The sequence below is a fragment of the Lepidochelys kempii genome, chromosome 3, assembly GCF_965140265.1.
Source record: "Lepidochelys kempii isolate rLepKem1 chromosome 3, rLepKem1.hap2, whole genome shotgun sequence".
NCBI classification, from domain to species: domain Eukaryota; kingdom Metazoa; phylum Chordata; order Testudines; family Cheloniidae; genus Lepidochelys; species Lepidochelys kempii.
The window spans coordinates 105,509,144-105,528,949 of NC_133258.1; the positions used below are offsets into that span (position 1 = coordinate 105,509,144).

Genomic DNA, 19,806 nt, shown 5'->3' on the forward strand with positions numbered 1-19,806 from the left:
AGGTTTCAATTCAGCAACTTTCATCTGGATTCAGTAGTCCATGGACTTAGTATAACTTTCTTACTTTTTAGAAATAAAGTGTATTCTAGGGGACCGAGCATAGGACTGGGATCCAAGGCCTTTTGATTTTTAATTCCTACTTCTGACATTGATTGTCTCTGTGGCCTGGGACTTTAGTTTCCTCTTATTTGCAATAATAATTAATAGTTTTTAACTATCTACCTCATAAAGAGTTTTGTGATGACTGTATCTAAATGGCTGTGTCTAAAGCCCTTTGGAAAAAAAGTGTTACAATACTTATTGTAGAGACTGCTGAAATGGAGTACAAATATTGAAAAAAACAAAACAAAACAAGCTTTGATCATATTGCTGGAAGATTCTTCAAAAAACCCTTCATTCGTGTCAGTGATTTAGATGAGATTTGTCATATTGACAGGTTCTCATCTGCTATATGTGTGGTTATGCCATACCCTACTTCTCAGCTCCGCTGGTTGAAAGGGGTGAGGTGTGGGGGAGAGGGAGGAAAGAGAGTAAAAGCATCCCATCACTTCCTACCTATCCCCAGTTCAGACACTTCTAATCTTATGAAAATGTGTTTATTTTAGTAGTCATCACTGTTTAAATTCATAGCCATTATTACTACTACACGTATAGAAGGATCAATACATTGGGCATATTACTGTATGAGTGTATTTTAGAAACTCCATTTGACAGCTTCTCAAACACTGCTCATCTCCTTAACAAGAGAAATAAGATCATGCAGACCAAATATCATCACATTAAATGACAACATATAGGATATAGCAATCTACAGAATTCTGTGAAAGAGTATTAGAAAAATGTCGTATAATATACACATCTCTTCTGGTCTGGAATCACATTCCAGTCTCCAGAGACTAGTAGAGGAACTAATTAAACCATTATCATCAGGCATTTTCTAAGCTTCTTGAAGAATTGGGCTGGTTTCAGATGACTAAAAGTGCATATTTGTTTCCAGTCTTTAAATATGGAAAGAGAGAGCTAACTTCAGTCCCTAATCAAGTAATGAGGCAACTTTTCTCCTTTAGCACCTAGAAGATAGAGACATTAAGAGCAATAAGTGACATGGGACCAACAATGAATAAAAGCATGCTAGGAAGACATGATCAGGTTTCATTGATCCAATTTACTGAATCAGTAGTGAAAGTTAAGACAGTAGAGTGGATATCGTACTTGGCCTTCACTAAAGCATGAGACACTGCCTCACAAAATTCTATTAGAAAAATTAAATCAAATAGGCTTGAACAATGGTACTGTCAAATGGATTCAAAACCAATCAACAGATTGTAGGCAAAGCAGAGTCATAGATGGCAATGACTGCACTTAGTTGGGCTCAATTGTTTTAGCGAGGTCATGCAATGGTCATTGTTGGATCCTACTTTGTTAAATGTTATTAACAATCTTGGAAAAGGAAATATAAATGCACATTAACTACATTCATGCACAATACAAACTGAAGGGGAATTGCAGACACAGGAGAGTCAAGAGAGAAAATATAAATGGATTGAAAGAGATTAGAGAAATGGCAGGAATTAAAGTGAGATTCAACCTGGAAAAATGCAATCAAATACATCAAAGAGAAAATACAAAACACAGCTATGTTACAGGAGGGAGATGCTTGGAAAGCCGTATTGCTGAAAAAGGCCTGGATCTAGAAAATGTATGAGAAGTTTGCAGTTATGGAGAACTGACCTCACAACTTGTGGGTCCAAATCAATAGTGTTGGAAAGGAATATCTGTGAATTGTCCCCATGTTGATCAGTTAGAAAAATTGGGCCTAAAAATGTACCTTAATTGTGCACTCAACTGCAAGTAGTATGTAAAAGTTCATAAGATGTTACACATGGGTCCTTACAAAAAAAGTCATTGGGGGTGAAAATAGGGAAGAATAGATGGAGGCTACTGAATCAAGCTTCACCATCATGGCTGCCACCCCATCATCGCCTGGGACCCCCACAGACCTTCTTCATCCTAATCCTGAGAGATGTCCTGACCAAACAAGGTCTGAGAGAAGGAACGAGATGACATGGCCACTTCTGCCGACTGGCTCCCAACTACCACGTGGGATGAAACAGCTCCAGCCCATCTCGGCTAACCTTCTCTTTTCCCCACAAGGAGAGTCATTACCATCTTTGATACCATCCAAGAGCCTGTCAAACAAGAGGCATGGGGTATTTCCTTCTAAACCCTCTCTTCTGTTAAAGGGAAGGGGAACAAGGGATGTTGTTAAAATGAAATCCGTATTGAGTACATTTCAAATGTTTTTACTGTTTTTTCTTCTTCTCTGTATCTTTAAAGAAAGTTTAACAGGATTTTTAATGGTGTGTTTGCCATGGTACTAAGCAAATTATATAACAAACCCCAAACTTGTTGAGTGCTGCACAGTGACTGTGTTATGTTGACACCTTTAGTCCATGTATTCCACCTGAATTAATAGAACAGATCCCACTCTGCAAGGGAGAGATCTGTGGCAGGAGGTGGGTTTTTCAGCTTTCATTCCTGCTGCCAGAGAGGATGAAATCTGGATTGACAATGAGCTTAACTCATCCAGGTCTTTCTGCTGGAGGAGAGGTCCTGAGTGGATGAGTTAGTATTGTCACTTGGGGTAGGTTTACACCACAATAAAAAGCTTGCAACACCAAGTCTCATAGCCTGGGTCAGCTGATCCAGGGTTATGGGGCTTGGGCAGAGGGGGCTAAGAATAGCTATGTAAACATTTGAGTTCAGGCTGGAGCCTGGGCTCTGAGAACCTTTCCCCCTTGGAGGGGTCTCAGAGCCCAGGCTCCAGCCTGAACATCTACACTGCAGTTTTCTAGCCTCACTCTACAAGCCCCACGAGCGTGAAGCAGCTGACCCAAGCCAACCACAGGTCTTTTATTGCAATGTAGACATACCTTTGAATGCTTGTATCTAAGGCCAGCCTTGCAGTGATGAGTCAGGGCACGCAACACAAAAACGGTGAACTTCAGAACCTTAGGAAAAACAGACGTCCTCTAATAATGGACAAGTCTCAAAAGATTCAGCACTTTAGTATGGATGCTCATCTGAACTGTATGAAACATTGATATTATTTTCAGAGTAATGGAAAGAAACTGGCAAAGGAAAACAATCTGTATTCAAATTGTATTCAAATTCAGTATTTGTTACACCTCAATATTAGTCTATAATAATGTGGTATCCACCTCTGTTTCTTTAGAATCTTCTAAGCACAGAGCTACTGCAATTCTTGCAGCTGCTAGAGGTACTGAATACAGTATTGATTTTTTAAATGGTCCCCACATTGATTCATAGAGACATCTGGATTTAACATCTGTATTAGAAATTCTATTGAATTAGCTTCTCTCTGTGATCCAGAAGGGGCTTTAGTTCAGAAGGTCAGAGTTCAACTTTATTGTTAATTGTTTAACCTTTAAACCTTAGGTTTAATTGCTAGTAACAACATGGTATGTGTGTCTGGACTTCTATAAAGATGCATAAAAATAGGTAGAGAGGAGAGACTTTTATAGTCCATTTAGCTATCAACTTTTGTAAATCCAAAAAAAATCTCAGCCATCAGTTCCTAACATATAGGGAAAGGAGCTGCAAAGGCCTTTGATTCTGGAGTGGAGTTTTGTAAACTAATTAAATTTACTTTGATGTATTCCTCTCTTTCCAAGAGGTTTTGAAGAAGTAGATTTATCTAGCTAAGCATTTCTAATGCACTTGTCCCCATAAGAATAAGCTCTCTACACGTAAATTATGAATCATCAGTTCTGCCGCTGTCACTAATGGGTCAAACTCCCTAGATGCTTTTGAAAATCCCACTAGACACCTAAGTCAAACTCTAGGCACCTACACACCTCTAAAAATCTGGCCCTCAGTGACTGTCTTTCAGGAGGAATGCTGCTGGACTTGCTTTCCAGATTCTTTATTCGGGGAAGGCCTTTATAAAGCAATGAGACAGCTGGCTAGAATCAGATTCTGCCTCATCTCTGGTAGTAAGAAACACAAGAAATGCTAGTGAAGCTTGATCATCAGAAAAATCATCAGAGGACTAGTCATGTAATTCTCATACATAGTAGGTTACAAGGCTGCTACTAGCAGGTCAGCTTTCTGTACCAGATATGGACTGGCTACAGTGCTTCCATCATGGAAAGAGAGATATGTTCTCTCTGAGATACTTTAGGGCACTCCCAGGAACAGCTGTTACCAGCTCAGGTATGGTATGTTACACATAGCATGACCTAGGGACAGTGGTGCAAGTAGATTTTAAACTTACTGGTTTACTAGACTCCCACTCCTCACAAAAAATGTTCTGTGACTAGAGCCCTGCACAGATAAAATTTATACCGGTGGATGCGGATGTCCGCAGATAGAAATCTGTATCCGCTGAACCACAGGGCTCTCCTGGGAAGCGCAGCAGCAAAAGGAGCAGAATGTGGGGCTGCCGCTCCCAGGAGCCAGTGCCTAGTGCAGGCAGGTCCTGTGGCGCGACTGTACCTCCCCCAGCCCTTCTATGCAGCTGCATCTCCTGTCTGGAGTCTGTACAGCCCTGCCGGAGGACAGGGTATAAATCTGCGGGTATAAATTTGCATAAATTTGCGGGGCTCTACACATTCATTCTTGGAAATGTGGCTTTCCGGTATGGAGTTCTAGCAATAAATGTCTTAATGGTATGGCGTACCTGACCATACTGGCTTACTTGCACCACTGCCTAGGGGCTGAACTTTATAATACCATTTTAGCATTCCATCACAGGGCCTGCCTACTACAGAAAGCAGTGAACGGCTGAGAGTCACTCTTCACCGCGAAAGTCAGAAGAGATAAGATGCGCTGGGATATAGTAGAGAATAGGGACTCAAAAGACCTCAGCTCTATTCCCGGCCCTACCACTGAAATGCTGTGCAACCTCCATTTCTCCTCCACCTTTTGTCTTGCCTATTGATATTGTAAGCTCTTTGGGCCAGGGACTTTTCTTATTATGTGCTTGCATAGCCTAGCACAGTGGGGCCCTCATCTCAGCTGAGGACTCTAGGCACTACTGTAATACAAATGGATGGGTGCTACACACAATATAAGGACTGTGTCAAAGTTGCTTTCTGCAGAGTCTAAGAGTAGAGCAGAGAGGATGTATTTACATTTTGTATGCTTTAATAACGATAGGTTTTATTTTCTAGGCAAGATTTCCAGTGATTAATTTAGTAATGTCATTAATAAATATGCATTTTTATTCTGTATGCTTTTCCTTCTGTGCACACCATTAATTATTTACAGACTTTATACAGAAACAAGAAGCTTATTTACCAAAAGATTGACACAAACATTCTATATACTCTCAGCATCTCTTTTTCCCCTCCTCCAAAACACACACTCCAGTCTTATCTCACACCAAAAGGAGAAGAGAAGAGTAACATTACCCATCTCTTTTCTGCATCTGAGAACAGTTTGACTCATTGAGGGGGACGTTATGCGCAGTTTAAGCTACATGCTCAATTCTGGTCTGTGGGCACATAATGAGAAAATCATCACACAAGTACCAGCTGGTGACAAGCTACATATCAGCAAACAATAAGTCAGTTAAGCTATGGAAATGAAGGAATGGATGAACAATGAAGAAAAGGGATGAGGAAGTACACTAAGGCCCTCAATTCAGCAAGATACACAAGTATGTGCTTAGTTTTAAGCATGTAAATAGTCCCACTGAGAAGTCAATAGACTGAAATTCTCCTTTGGCAGGAGGAATGGACTGGATGCTGTAACAGGGTTTTTCCCGATCTCTAAATTCTTTACTTCTAACTCCTCATCGGTAATATAATATAGTCAGTGAGATGCTTAAGCATGTGCCTAATTTTAAGCATGTGAGTAGTGGTGTTGCCTAGCCCTCACTGAATCAGGGCCTTAGTCTCCCAAAGCAATATAGTGGTGGTGGTCTTGTATCATTCAAAAGTAATCTGAATAAAACACACACTAGAAGATGCACTAAAGGGAACAGTGGTGACTTGGCAAGAGGCAGACTACATGATCTAAAAGCTCTTTTCTACTTGCAGATGTTATTATATATTACTTTGAAGTAAAAACATTGCTTGCCTCTGCATCTCTATAGATAGAGTGCTGGGAAGAGCAGAGTGCACAACCCAGCAGTTAATTTTAATTATTGATTGAGATATTTACTTATGGCTTTTGTATGAAATTGCAAATAAACATATTGTAGATTATTTGAGCAGAAGGTAGATGGCTGGAGAATAATGGTCCCTGGTGGAAAGGCGGAAAACAGACCAGGATAAAGAAATGTGTTCATTCTTCAAGTAGGGAGGCACCCTATAGGTCTAGGCGACAGAGCCTGATTAGCCACTCTGTTACATCAGTTTTACACTTGTGTACTCCACTGATTGTAGCCGAGTTACACTGGGGTAACAGTGATGGAAAAGAGTGGAGAATCAGGCCCATAGCCTGCTTTGGATATGCCAAGCAAGCTTATGCACATTAGCTAACGGCCTAATCCTCCAGCCATTGAAATCAAAATCAAAGTTTCCATTCACTTCCATGGTGTGAGATCGGGGCCTAGGACAGCAGCAGAGATAGCAGCATTGACAATACTGCCAGGCTACCACAGGAAGCAGAGGCTTTTGACAGCATAAATCCTTTCTATCCATTCAAAGGAAGATCTATTATAGCAATAAATAACAGCACTTTTTAGTCTGAAAAATTCCCCAAATGCTTCCAAAACAAACAAACCAAACCAAACCACCAAATACAGGAAACCAGTGCCACTGATGCCAACTCCCAGCTTAGGACAGGAAGTGAAGAAAAGTATCACATACTTTTGAAAGTGGAGGGGGACGTTAAAGTGGACAGAATGTACATTAGAACGTGGCTGTGACATCAAAGTTAACATAATGTTGGGTCCTCCTTCCCACCTCACTGAGTGAGCAAATTGCCCACTCCCTCTCCCCCAAATATATTCCTTCTGCTGGAGCATCACTGTGACTGGAGAAAAGCCTGGAAAATGCTCTCAGAAAGCACATTCACAAGAGGCAGGAATACTGTATTCCTTGGGGGGGCACCCCAACTTGAAGAACGGCTTATAAGTTATAGCAGTGCCAATGAAGGTCAACAATGATAATTAAGAGTTCAGAGAGCTTGACTTTAAAGACAGAAGACCATTTGCTGAAGCTTAGCTAAAAGGGGGACAAGATAACACTATATATTGCAAATATTGGAAGGACAAATATTAAGGAGGGAAAACAAATGGTTTAGGGTGAACAGGAATATTCAGGCTGAACTCAACAAGGGACAATTTAGGCTAAGTTTAGGAACATTTCTATAACACAGACTCTCTCTAGAAAAAAGGTCTCTCAAGTGAAATGGTGGAATCTCACGGTGAAATTCTTCAGAACAAACCTAGGTAGACAAAACACTGAGGAATATCCTGTAGGTACAATGCTGCTTTGGCAGGAGGAATAGACTGGATGCTCTAAATAGCCTTTTTCTATCTACATTCTTTGCTTCCAACTGCTCATCTGCAGCGACTCCAGATCATTACCACAGACATACTTCCCTCTGCTCCCACTGCCTCTGTTGCTTCCATTCCACGTTATCTGACAATATTCTAACAGGATGAAAATGTTTGGGAATTTGTTCCTTCTATCTCAGTTGCTAAAGATTACAAGAGTGCTTAATTTGTCAGGCAACATTATTGGCCAGATTCTCAGCAAGCACAAGTCAGTGTAGCTCCCTAGGCTTCAGGGTAGCTATTCCAACATACAGCAGAGAAGAATCAGGCTCTTTAGGTACAAATTGGTTTTGCTCCCAAAAGCATTTATCAGCCTTTTTGCTTGTCTGTTTAAATTACACAAACAGGTTGCTGTTCAGACTTCTCAACTTCAAACAAGGCCAAATCTTGAGATGGTCGAGAACCTACAGAAACAAGCGGACTGATTTATTTATTTATTTTTAAAAGGACAAAAGAGAGAACATTTGCCACATAGCATGAGAGATAAAGGGTCTTCCTGTCACAAGAGCACATGTAGCTTTTCAGGAAGAAACACTACAATTTAATGTGGTAAGGCATCATTCATGGTTATTTAACATTTATATTGTGGTAGGCTCAATCAGGTTGTGTCTTATGTACCCTTCCAACACAGCAGCCATTATAACAAAGAAGGTGTGCCATTAGGTGGAAGAGTAGGAGTAGAAACAAGAGACAGGTGTCATAGTTTCAAGGTTAGCTACACATTGGACACCCTCCCCCACAGTCTTTGAGGGCACCCACTTACGGTTTCATGCTAAAATCTCCAAAGGTTCCATCTTTACTGGGTATACTTTAGCGCAAGACTGAGCAGGATTTTCCCTACAATTGCAGCTTTATCTGCTATATATCGGGTTAGAGACAATCACCGGAAAGGACAGCAGAGAGACCCTCTCCTGTGCTCTCAGTGATCCCCACACTGGGCCCAGGCAGTGTGATTAATAGATTATAAAATCAGAAGTGATCACTTGATAATATAGTCTGACCTGTACAATACAGGCCACAGAACTTCCCTGAGATAATTTTTGTCTAGACCGTATCTTTTAGAAAACCTTGAATTGCAAGTTTCCAGGAGAGGATCCACCACATCTGTTGGTAAATTGTTCTCCTGGCTAATTACTCTCATTGTTAAAAATTTGCTCCTTATTCCTAGTCTGAATTGGTCTACCTTCAACTTCCAGACATTGCCATACCTTTGTCTGTTAGACTGAAGAGCTCTCTATTAACAAATTTCTGTTCCCCATGTAGGTAGAGGAGGAAGTTGCCTGATTCAAATGCAGATGGGACAAGAGCCAGACCTAAGGAAGGAGTAGATTGGGCCTGGAGGCCGCAGGGGAGGAGAGGGAAAATAGATTGGGAGTTATGGGAGGGACACTCTGGGAAAGGAGACTGGAATTGGGGACAAATTGGGCTGAGGAAATGAAGTAGAGGAAAGTTGGAATAAAACTGATGGAGGATCCAGGGTGAAGGGAAAGAACTGGTGCTGCCTCAGTAAAGAGACTGGTGTAAGGAGAAAGGAAAGGGAGAGACTAGGGCAAGGAATCAGGAAGGGACCGGGGCAGGGGAGGATACAGATACTGGATGAGGAGCCTTGGACTGGCAGCCAATGGGAATTGGCAATATGGACCGGTGGGAGGGGAAACGAGACAGAGTGGATGAAGAGCTGTAAGGGGAAAACTGGGACTGGCTGGGAAAGGAGCCTGGAACTGGATGCATGGAGGGAAGATGGGTATTGGGATGGGGAGTTTGGAGAGGTAAGAATAGGACTTCTAGGCAAGGAGAATGGGATTAGAAGCTTAAGGACTGGGAGTGGGTGTCAGTTCTGCAAATATCTGTAAGACCCACTGGCAAAATAGAGGTCTCATCCCTACCTAATGCGCAGTTCCACACTGAGGAGAAACTACTAGTGCTGCATTCGGTTATTCCCTTCGTTCTGGTGACTGAAATCTGTGATGGATCTAAGGGTTCCAACCCTGCTGATGACCTGTGTGTGTTTCGATAGGTCACGTCACAGGATGGAATTTTGGTTGTAAGCGAAGCACTCAAAAGTTAGCAAATGCCAAAATTAAGGTTGCTTGAGCAACCCAATTCAGCCCTGTGGGTGCATGAATTTAGACACAGTCTTTAATTATAGGATTATATACTATTTTTTCCCCACACAAGCCCTGCCTGAGTCAGTGTACACAATAACAAGTGTTCACATAACAAGCAGCTATTCAATATTGTATTTTCTCTTCATTGTTCAATGTGTGGGCCCAGGGCTTATTTACTGCATACTATTCAAACCCTGCTCTTAATTCCTCAGACTTTTCTGCAGTGTTCATCACTACAGTGTCTGCATGCTGCACAAACTCAATGCCCCTTTGGGTTTCATCCCCATTTTACAGATGGGGAACTGAGGCACAAAGATGAAGATAAAAAATCCATAATTTTGGGTGCCAAATTTGAGACACTTAGGACCTGATTTTTCAGAATAATTAGTATTATATAAAGAAAAGGAGTACTTGTGGCACCTTAGAGACTAACCAATTCATTTGAGCATAAGCTTTCGTGAGCTACAGCTCACTTCATCGGATGCATACCAATGCATACGCATTGCATCTTTATATAATACTAATTATTCTGAAAAATCAGGTCCTAAGTGTCTCAAAGCTTCTGCTCAAATAAATTGGTTAATTGGAAAAGTACTCCTTTTCTTTTTGCAAATACAGACTAACACGGCTGTTACTCTGAAACCTAGTATTATTCAGCACTTCATGTGTTCAAAGCACAGTTCCCATTGACTTTGGTTGCAGCTATGAGTGCTAAGCATTTCTGTAAATTAGACCCAAGGTCTCAAGTAAGACATCTGCAAAATAAAGAAAAATCAGTGACCACTAGTGAAGAATTTGGTTGCAGTGACTTGCCCAGCATCACATATGAACTCTGTGGCAGAGTCTAGGATAGAATCCAATTCCCCAGGGTGGCATTCTAGTGCCTTAATCATGAGGCCATCTTTTCTCTTCCTTCACCCCCCTGACTCATTCACTACACACTTTCCAACTTCTGCAACAAATGACAAAGGGCCCTGCAAACAGTTTACCTCATTACACAACCCTGATTCATCACCAGAGTAGGGCCATTCTGTGCAATGAATGAGACAGGTGTCCTGTAATGAAAGACTATTGTAACGCATAGGCATGAGAGGACTAATTTAAGGTTGCACAAGCAACCATAATTCTGGCAGTTCCTAAATTTTCAGTGTTCGACTTTGCAACCTTCATAATGTTCTTTTATGACTTTTTTGTGATTTTATATTATACACACACACATATATATACACACATACACACACACACACACACACATACATACATCCCTTAAACTGTGTGCATGGAATACCTTATTGTATGAGCCTGATTTTCAGCTGGGCTGAGTACCCACAGCTCCCGTTGCCTTTTACTGGAGAATCAGGCTCAAAGCCTGTTTAGAGTGTTAAATTAGAGAAGAAAAATGTAAGGCTGTATCAGAGAAGGGAATAAAAGCCAGAAATCCTGCCACCCAGACCTGTGTTCCCATCTCCAGGCTATGTTCCTTCTTGCCTGCACAACCAAACCTGTCTGGTTACTGAAAGTACGTGCAACTGCAGGAGCAATTACTAACAGTCTCTCCTTCTACTCAGAATGAAAAAATAACCTGTCCACTTTTCCAAAAAATAGTCCTCCCTCCACCTCTCTCTAGCTAAATACCACCTCAATGAGATGTGAATACACATTGTTGGGATTTAAAAAAAAAAAAAAAAAACTAAACTGATTTCAGTCTAATGATGCTTATCCTAAAAAGGAGTAAACAAGGGCAGAATTAAGCAGTTATCAGATTTGTTATAATTATTAAAAGTAATCATACATTCTCAGTGACCAAAGCCTTTGCTGACAGAGATTGCTCACCGGATTTATCATTAACATCTACATTCTAATGCTCCTAAATAATTCAGCAGAGCATTCAGCCTTATGTCCTTGCCTCTCTACCCAGAAACCGCTCACTGTTTACTGTGTGTTCCAGCAAAGGTAAAGAGAAAATTTGGCTTGATTCCCCCTCTCCCCCTTTCTTACAAGATGCACGGAACTTTCTCTCTGGCATAGGAACTCTTTAAAACACCCCAAAAAGATATTTATTAGATATCTAAATTTAGAAAATTATTTATCCACAAAGAGTCAGGACCATGTGGTAACAGATTCACATGCAAATTCCACTTTAATAATCCTAGTGCAGGGAACTCTCCAATCAGAATGCTACCCCGTCCCTGATACCTGATGCCAGCTTTTCTGGTAATGTAGGCCAACGAAGCAAATCCAGAGAGATTGAGTTGGAACTGAGAGTAGCATCTGAGATCTATTTGGTTGGTTTTTCACTCTTTCCCCTCCTCACCACTGTCAACAGGGAAGAATTTATAAAGGATCATTAGCTGAGAGCTTCCCATCTGGGTCTGGACTAAGAGGTGAGGGCACTGGTTAAAGCTGTGAAGCAAGGTGGAAGGACTAAAACGGAGTTTCAGGTTAATGAAAGCATGAGGTGGCTCTTAGGTAGCAGCTGGAGGAAATTTGGACATGCTGACAGGGGAAACTACGACTGGTTAACTAGTGAACCAGGTGTGCCACTTCTGGAAACACAGTTGCAGGTCAGTACCATGGCTTCTCTTTTGGCAATGTTCTTTGGCTTTTTTTGTGAAATGCCTTGGTGTATGTGACAGTGGTAATGACTGGATGTTGGGACAGTAGAATTTATACCAATGGAAACAGAGATAGCATTTAATTACAGAAAGTTGATGAATTTCCTCATTGCATTTAGCTTGCTTTTCTCCTACAAAAACACAAATATATTTAAGCTTTAAAACTTAAGGAAAAACTTGCAGTTATAGGCAGCAAAAGAAGTTTCATTTTCCAAATGAATTAAAAAATGAGTATGCTGCATTCTACATTTTATACTTCCTTTCTTTTGTTTTTAAATAGATACACACACACTCTTTGGCTCTGATCCCTAGAAGCCCTTCTACAGCTGTTAGAGTGAGTAGTACTCAGCAATGAACTCTTGTTCTCTAAGCTTTACAATGATTACTTCTTAGTGGAGGGGAAATATGTAGGGATGTGGGGGAAGGGAAACGTCTGTCAGAGATGAAAACACAGCCTGCTTTTCCATTGTTGCCTGGGATGTACTGAAACCAGTCTCCGCTTTAAAGGTGCAAGGTTAACCCTGATGTAAATCCATCAACTTGAGCAGAGTTACACCAGGAATGAGATTGAAAGCTGCAGCAAACAAGACATCAAGCACACTGGAACAAAATAAAATAAGGAAAGTGGGGTTTTTTATGTCCCTGAGATGGTAACTAATTCCAGATTAAGTTAAACAGAACTAGCCCATTACTGGCACTACCAGAACAATAATAGATGGCAAAGCCTTCATCCTGTTAAACGAACATCCTTTTGTCAACAAAAGTGACCCGTGATGAAAAATAAAATATAAATTCTTTGCAACAAACAAACTCACTCCTGTTGTGCTTCCATGCTAACAGGCATATGAATAACTTTGAAAATTGAGATTAACGTTACTCTGTAACAAAATAATGTTTATATAGACAGATAATTACTATTAAAATAGGATTTTATACATTACATATTTATATAGATACACATCAAATGAATATTTTCTGTGTCAATCAATTTAACATTCAATAATGCTGTGAAAACTTTTTAAAAAAAATAAAAGAAACCTATTAAAAAATGAAGGTGACATTTTTCAAGGGTGCCTAAGTGAGTTAGGAGCACAAATCCAAATGACTTCTGATTGGAAGTTTTGGAAATTCTGCCTTCTTGTTTATCGCCTGCGACTCCTTAAAAAAGCATGAATATATTCAATTCATCATTCAGTCCGTCTCCTGTTTCATATATATTTAGATTTAAAATAATTCAAATATACTATCCAAGGCTCTGGGTGTCCTAATAAATCATTAGCAATATAGCAGCATTTAAAATAATAATTTTAGTAGGAACTCAGCAACCAGGCATCTCCTTTCCACCCCTACATCATTCTAGGGGGCACACCTTCTCATAACTTCCCTTATTAAGTCATCATCTACAATGAGTCTGTCTGTGGATAGTGACAAGTTTTATTTTATCTAAATAGAGTTGACAATTGAGTTCCTCCTTATGGAAATGGCATACAAACTCATCTGTTCTCTATGTTTCATTCCTTTACCAACTAAGATGGGTGAAAAGCCCATCCAAACTGACAAAGGTCATGTAACTGGCAAGCTGGCAGTAGTGCATACCCAGCATGTTAAAACAAGTACAGGCTGACTTGTAATGAAAGGCTTTACTCCTTATGTTCCTTTCCAGTGCTCAGTTGTTTGAAACTTAACCCTTTCTTTCCGTTCCTCGTGGGATGTAAATTAAGGGAGAGAGGATACATTTCACAGGAAGTTATTTAAAATGCCCAAGTAATTTCATTTATGTTTGAAGCTCTATAAACCAGTGTATGCCAATGGAAACTTAATTTTTAGTCTCTAAGGTGCCACAAGTACCCCTTTTCTTTTTGTGAATACAGACTAACACGGCTGCTACTCTGAAACCAATTTTTGAAGTGTCTCTCACAATTTTCTTAGTTTCTCCTTCCCCCTTCCTTTATTACAAAGGCCATTTCTCATGAATAGAAGAGAAGCTCATCTGCTCCTGTTGCTTCTTTCTCACTCAAAGTCATAATCCTTTATTTAGGATATCATAATATCCACAACAACTAACTATGTCATCACACACAGAGGCTGTTGGCATCAGTGGAAGAATTTACCAAGGGTCATGGCGGATCTTTCCTCACTGGCAATTCTAAAAAAATCAAGATCGGCTGTTTTCCTAAGAGATATGCTCTAGTTTGGGAAGTCGCGTGTGTTATACAGGAGGTCAAGCTAGATGACCACAGTGTTCAGGCCTTAGACTCTATGAAATAAATAAAGGACAAGCAGCAGGAGCAAATGAGTCCAGAGAATGCCATCATTTAAATTTTAAGGAGTTTCTCAGTGCATGTTCTTTGCTTTTTCATCTAGACACTGCAACTTAGTGTTATTTGTTTTTAGACAGTTTCACTTTCTGGTACCCATGCACTTGTACATTTCTGCTATTTCGCTTCTCAGCACTTTGGAGGAAAATAGATTTTTTTTTTAAATTGCATGAAAATATTTCTGTTCAAAACTTTTTCAAATAGATCTACATGAAATACTTTGCTTCTTAAAGGGACAGACAAGTCTTTATATCATGCAGCTTTCTTTAGTAACAATAAAAATAATAATGAAATAATTTAAGAAAAGGGGATATAGAAAGTCTATAACAGATAAATCAAATAGTCTCCAAATACTCTTTTCCAGGAGATAGGTTTTTAGTATTCAGGTATGCCTATAAGAAATTTACTAGCTCTAAATGATTCTTGGATCAATCTCTCTAGTGTTTACAAAGATAATGTAAAGTGTTTGGCAAGAGGCATATCAAAATAATCTCTCCTCTTCTGTATCCCAGACAAAGAGGTCAAATGTGAATTATGACTCAAGTGAGGACTGCAGCCCTGGCCTTAATAATGCACTTTTGATTAAAAATATCCAAATAATGCATTAGTTACCTAGAACCTGATTCTTCACAACATACTTCCCTTGGGGAGTCTTTTTTATCTGTGCAAAGCAAATGCAGAGATGTGAAACGTTACTGAATAGGCATGGTAGTGATTTACACCAGCTTTTCACTGGTGTAAGTAATTACACAAAGGGCTAGACGGTTGATAATCTGGTCCTTAACCTCTCGATCAGTTTTGAAAGAGGAATCCATTGCCCCTCCCCCTCAAATTCAAAGAGACAAAACCAGACTGATCATTTTGAATACCAGCTAGTTCATATTTTAGTATCTATATTCAACACACAAAACTACACCAAAATAATATTATGCGCTCAAAGTCAAGCCCCCGAAAGTTGGGAAATGTCAGAGGTAAAGTTGCCTGTAAAACCTTAATTTAGTCCCCTTGTGTGTGCACACATTATGATAGTTTTGTCATGACATGATCATGTGCTCTTTTTCCAGAGGTGCCCTGCCTCATCCAGAGGACAGGATGGACAGTGCTCATTTAATGAGCAGCATTCAATACACTGTTTTCTCATTATTTGGTGTGGCCCCAGGCCCTATTTACTATAAACTATTCAATCTTCAGAGCAAGGTTTGAATTATTAATTCCTCATAGGCTATTGTATGGTGTTCATCACTACAGTATCTGAGTGTTTTACAGATATGAAAGAATTTATTTTCATACACCCCAGGGAGATGAGGGGGTATTACTACAACTGGGAAACTGAGACAGAGATTAGGATCAAAATGTCCCCTAATTTGGGCTCTCCAAACCCCAAGTCCTCATGTCAGGCACTCAGAAAATGAGGACACAATTAGCAACCACCTGGAAAAAAAGTTTGGTTTAAGTCAGGGATTCTCAATCTCTCTCTCTTTGAGGCCCCCACAACATGCTATAAAAACTCTAAGGCCCACCTGTGCCACAGCTATTTTTCTGCATATAAAAACCAGGCCCCGCGTTAGGGGGTAGCAATCAGGGCAATTGCCCAGTGCCCCACACCACACGGGGCCCTGCAAAGCTGAGGTAGTCAGGATTCAACTTCAGCCCCCCTTTTTTTTTGGGGGGGGGGAGAAGAGACTTGGGCCCCAGGGTTGCCAACTAGGGTTGCCAACTTTCTAATCAAACAAAACGGGACACCCCTGCCCCACCCCGCCCCTTCCTCAAGGCCCCACTCACTCTATCTCCCCACCCCACATCACCTGCTGTCTCCCACCATCACTCACTTTCACTGGGCTGGGGTTGGGGTGCAGGAGGGGTGAGAGTTCTGGCTGGAGGGGTTGGGCTCTAGAGTGGGGCAAGGGAGGAGGGATTTGGGGTGCAGGAGAAGGCTCTGGAATGGCACAGGGGTGTTGGGGGAGGTATGGGCTCTGGGCTGGGGGTGCAGGAGAAGCCTCTGGGCTGGGGGAGGGGGTTGAGGTTCAGGGGGGATGAGGACTCCAGATGGGGGCACAAGTTCTGGGGTGGGGCCGAGGGGTTTGGGTGCAGGAGGGGGCTCTGGGCTGGGGGTCAGGGTGCAGGGCAGTGTTCCCTCTAATTTTTTTTTTACTTCCATGCGCGGAATGAATTTTGTTATATATTTTGTTTGACATATCACCTTCACATTGGTGCACATAACAAAATTCATGTGGTGGGGGTGGGGCTGAGGGGTTTGGGGTGGGGCTGGAAATGAGGGGTTTGGGATACAGGCTGCCCTGGGGCTGGGGTGGAGAGAGAGAGAGAGAGAGAGAGGATTCCCCCCAGCCCTCTCTCACCACAGCAGCTTGGGGCTGGGTAAGAGGTGCCTCTCCATGACAACTCTGGCGGGCCTGGGCCGGGGAGGGGCACCTCTCCCCACTTGCCTGCGTGGCCCTTGAGAGCCAGCTGCCCAGCTTACAGGGAATGTAGGTACAGGGTCCTGGTGGTACTTACCATGGCTCCCAGGAAGCAGATGCCGCCCCCACAGCTCCCATTGGTCACAGTTTCTGGCCAATGGGAACTGTGGAGCTGGCACTAGGGGCAGGGGCAGCGTGCGGAGCCTCCCTGACTGCCCATGTGCCTAGGGGCCGCAAGGACCTGGCAGCCACTTCTTGAAGCTGCGCGGAGCTAGCCTTAGCCCCGGTACCCTGCTGCACCACCACTGGACTTTTAACAGCCCATTTGGCGGCGCCGACCGGAAGGTTCAGGGTCCCTTTTCAACCAGGCATTCCGGTTGAAAACCGGATGCCTGGCAACCCTAGCTTCAGGCCCTTGTAGTAGGGCTTCAGCTTTCTGCCCTGGGCCCCAGCAAGTCTAATGCCGGCCCTGCTCGGCAGCCCCCCTGAAATCTGCTTGTGGCCCCTGCTGGATGCCTGGTTGACAACCACTGTTCTACACGTTCCATTTTGCTAGAGGGAGCCGAAATTTAATTTTACTTTCTTCTGACTTGTTACTTCTTCATGATCGCATATTTATAACCGAATAGTATAGGTGGAAGGGTCATGGTACATAGACAATTGAACATGAGGTCCCAGTGCAATGCTGTGGCTAAAAAGGCAAACACAATTTTTGGATATATAAGCAGGGGAATGCCAAGCAGGAGTAGGGAGGTGATTTTCTCTCTGTATATGGCACTAGAGAGACCATTACTGAAACATGGTGTCCAGTTCTGGTGTCCACACTTCAAAAATGACATTGAAATATTGGAATGGGTTCAGAAAAGCTATACCAATGATCTGAGGTCTGGAAAAATCTTAAGGAGCTCAATCTATTTAGTTTATCAAAGAGTCGGTTAAGAGGTGACCTGATCACATTCTATAAGTACTCACCTGGGGAAGAGATGTCTGATAGCAGATAGGCCTTTAATCTAGCAGAAGAAGGGACTACAAAAGCCAATGGTTGGAAGCTGAAGCCAGACAAATTCAGACTAGAAAAAAAGCACAGATTTTAGCAATGAGGGTAACTAACCATTAGAATAATTTACCTATGGATGTGGTGAATTCTCCATCACTTGAAGCCTTAAAATGATGATTGAATGTCTTTCTAAGAAATGTGTCGGCTTGGCAGAATTCGATTTTTTTTTAAATATTTCAACCAACAGTTTTTAAGCATTTCCCCCCACAATTTTTAATCAATTTAAATTTTTGTGGCAGAGTAAAATTACTGGTTTTAAGCATTTTATTTTTCTCCATTTAAATACTTAAATTTTTACACAGTTGTTGGAAATTATGTGAGGGTCAGGTAATAGACAAGTGACAATTATTTTGTGACTGTAGATTCTGAGATTCAAAAAGTTAAAGCTTTATAACCGTTAACACACAAATTGTCGACATCATGTCAATATACACAAAGTAAATATCCTTATATCAAACTCTAAAGTTCTCAAGCAGCATTTTTCTTACATTGCCAGTCTGTAAGTTTTGGTCATCAGTGGAAAATGTTTTTTCATCAGTTTCTGTGTGTATGGTGAACTTGGCATTTACCCACATTCACCAATAATAATATAATCCTGCCAGGCCCAAAGATATGTTATTGCTCAAACAGAAGTTATGGGCTTCATGCAGTGGCTGTCTGACCTTTTTCCTTCTGTGGACCACTTCAGAGAGATCTTCCTCTAAACCCTTCCTCCCCCACCCCCAATACATCAATTCTGCCAGACCTTGGTTCTCAAAGGGTTTCATTTTTTGGATTACCAGGGTGGGCTCTGCAGACCACTGATCTACATACTACAGTTTGAGAACAGCTACTATGGAAGATAGGAGATCACCAAATAAATAGAAGCATTTGGTGAATGAAGGAGCGGGGATGTATGTATCCAACAGTTAAAGTAAAAAGGGAGCCAAAAGAGAGATTTCAAACTGAAGAAGTTTCCTTGTTTGTTTTCATTACAGAGCAGACATCAGATCAGCTCCACCAAAGAGGACATAGAACCATTTCTATGCATCATCCTGCCTGCCACCATGCTGCTCTTCCTGGCATTCCTGCTGCTCTTCCTATATCGCCGCTGCCAGCGACCTAGCCCCCAGGGGCAGATCTTCAGTATTGATCTCCCAGAGCACCTACCTGAGCGTGATGTGTCTGATTTCCTTTCGGTGCTGCCCTGGAACAGTGAGCAGAACTTCCACTACTCCACTCTGCTCCCTGAAGCCACCTTCCTCACTGTAAGCTTGCCTCCATCCTATGAGGAGGCCACTATGAAACCTCCTATGGGAGAGGCTCACACTGAGTTTTCTCAGGATCCAGTGCCTCCTTATGAATAGAGTACACACTGGTCAACCAAGAGTAAATAAACTTCCTAAGGAAACACCTTTGGCTGAAGCTTGCAACCCGTCAAGGCATAAACATGAGACCACTAGTCATTAACATTAGTGACAAAATTTTCAAACAAGGAAACAACAAAATTAATGGAGGAAGGAGCTTGGGTTGATGTGGGATTACTTTAACACATTTAATGATGCAGCATTTCTAACCTCAATTCACAGCAACAAATACCAGGTTGGTGTGGGATGAGAGGAATTGTGGGGATAAAATGAATGATGTACCTCCTAAATTAACCTAAGTGAGTGTCCTTCAATTTAGAGAGCTGAATCTAGGATGTGGGCTATCAGCTATGAAGGGAGGCAAACTGTACTGGATATATGCCAATTACCAAAAGGGCTTTTATCACAGAAATC

At 41.6% G+C, this 19,806-nt stretch overlaps 1 protein-coding gene across 1 annotated transcript; it reads left to right on the forward strand.

Moving 5' to 3' along the window:
• The first annotated feature begins 12,092 nt into the window (after window positions 1-12,092).
• SMIM28 (small integral membrane protein 28) lies at window positions 12,093-19,392 on the forward strand. Its single transcript, XM_073335217.1, has 2 exons — window positions 12,093-12,203; window positions 19,024-19,392. The coding sequence occupies exons 1-2, from the start codon at window positions 12,093-12,095 to the stop codon at window positions 19,390-19,392; spliced, it is 480 nt and encodes a 159-aa protein (XP_073191318.1).
• Window positions 19,393-19,806: the final 414 nt, after the last annotated feature.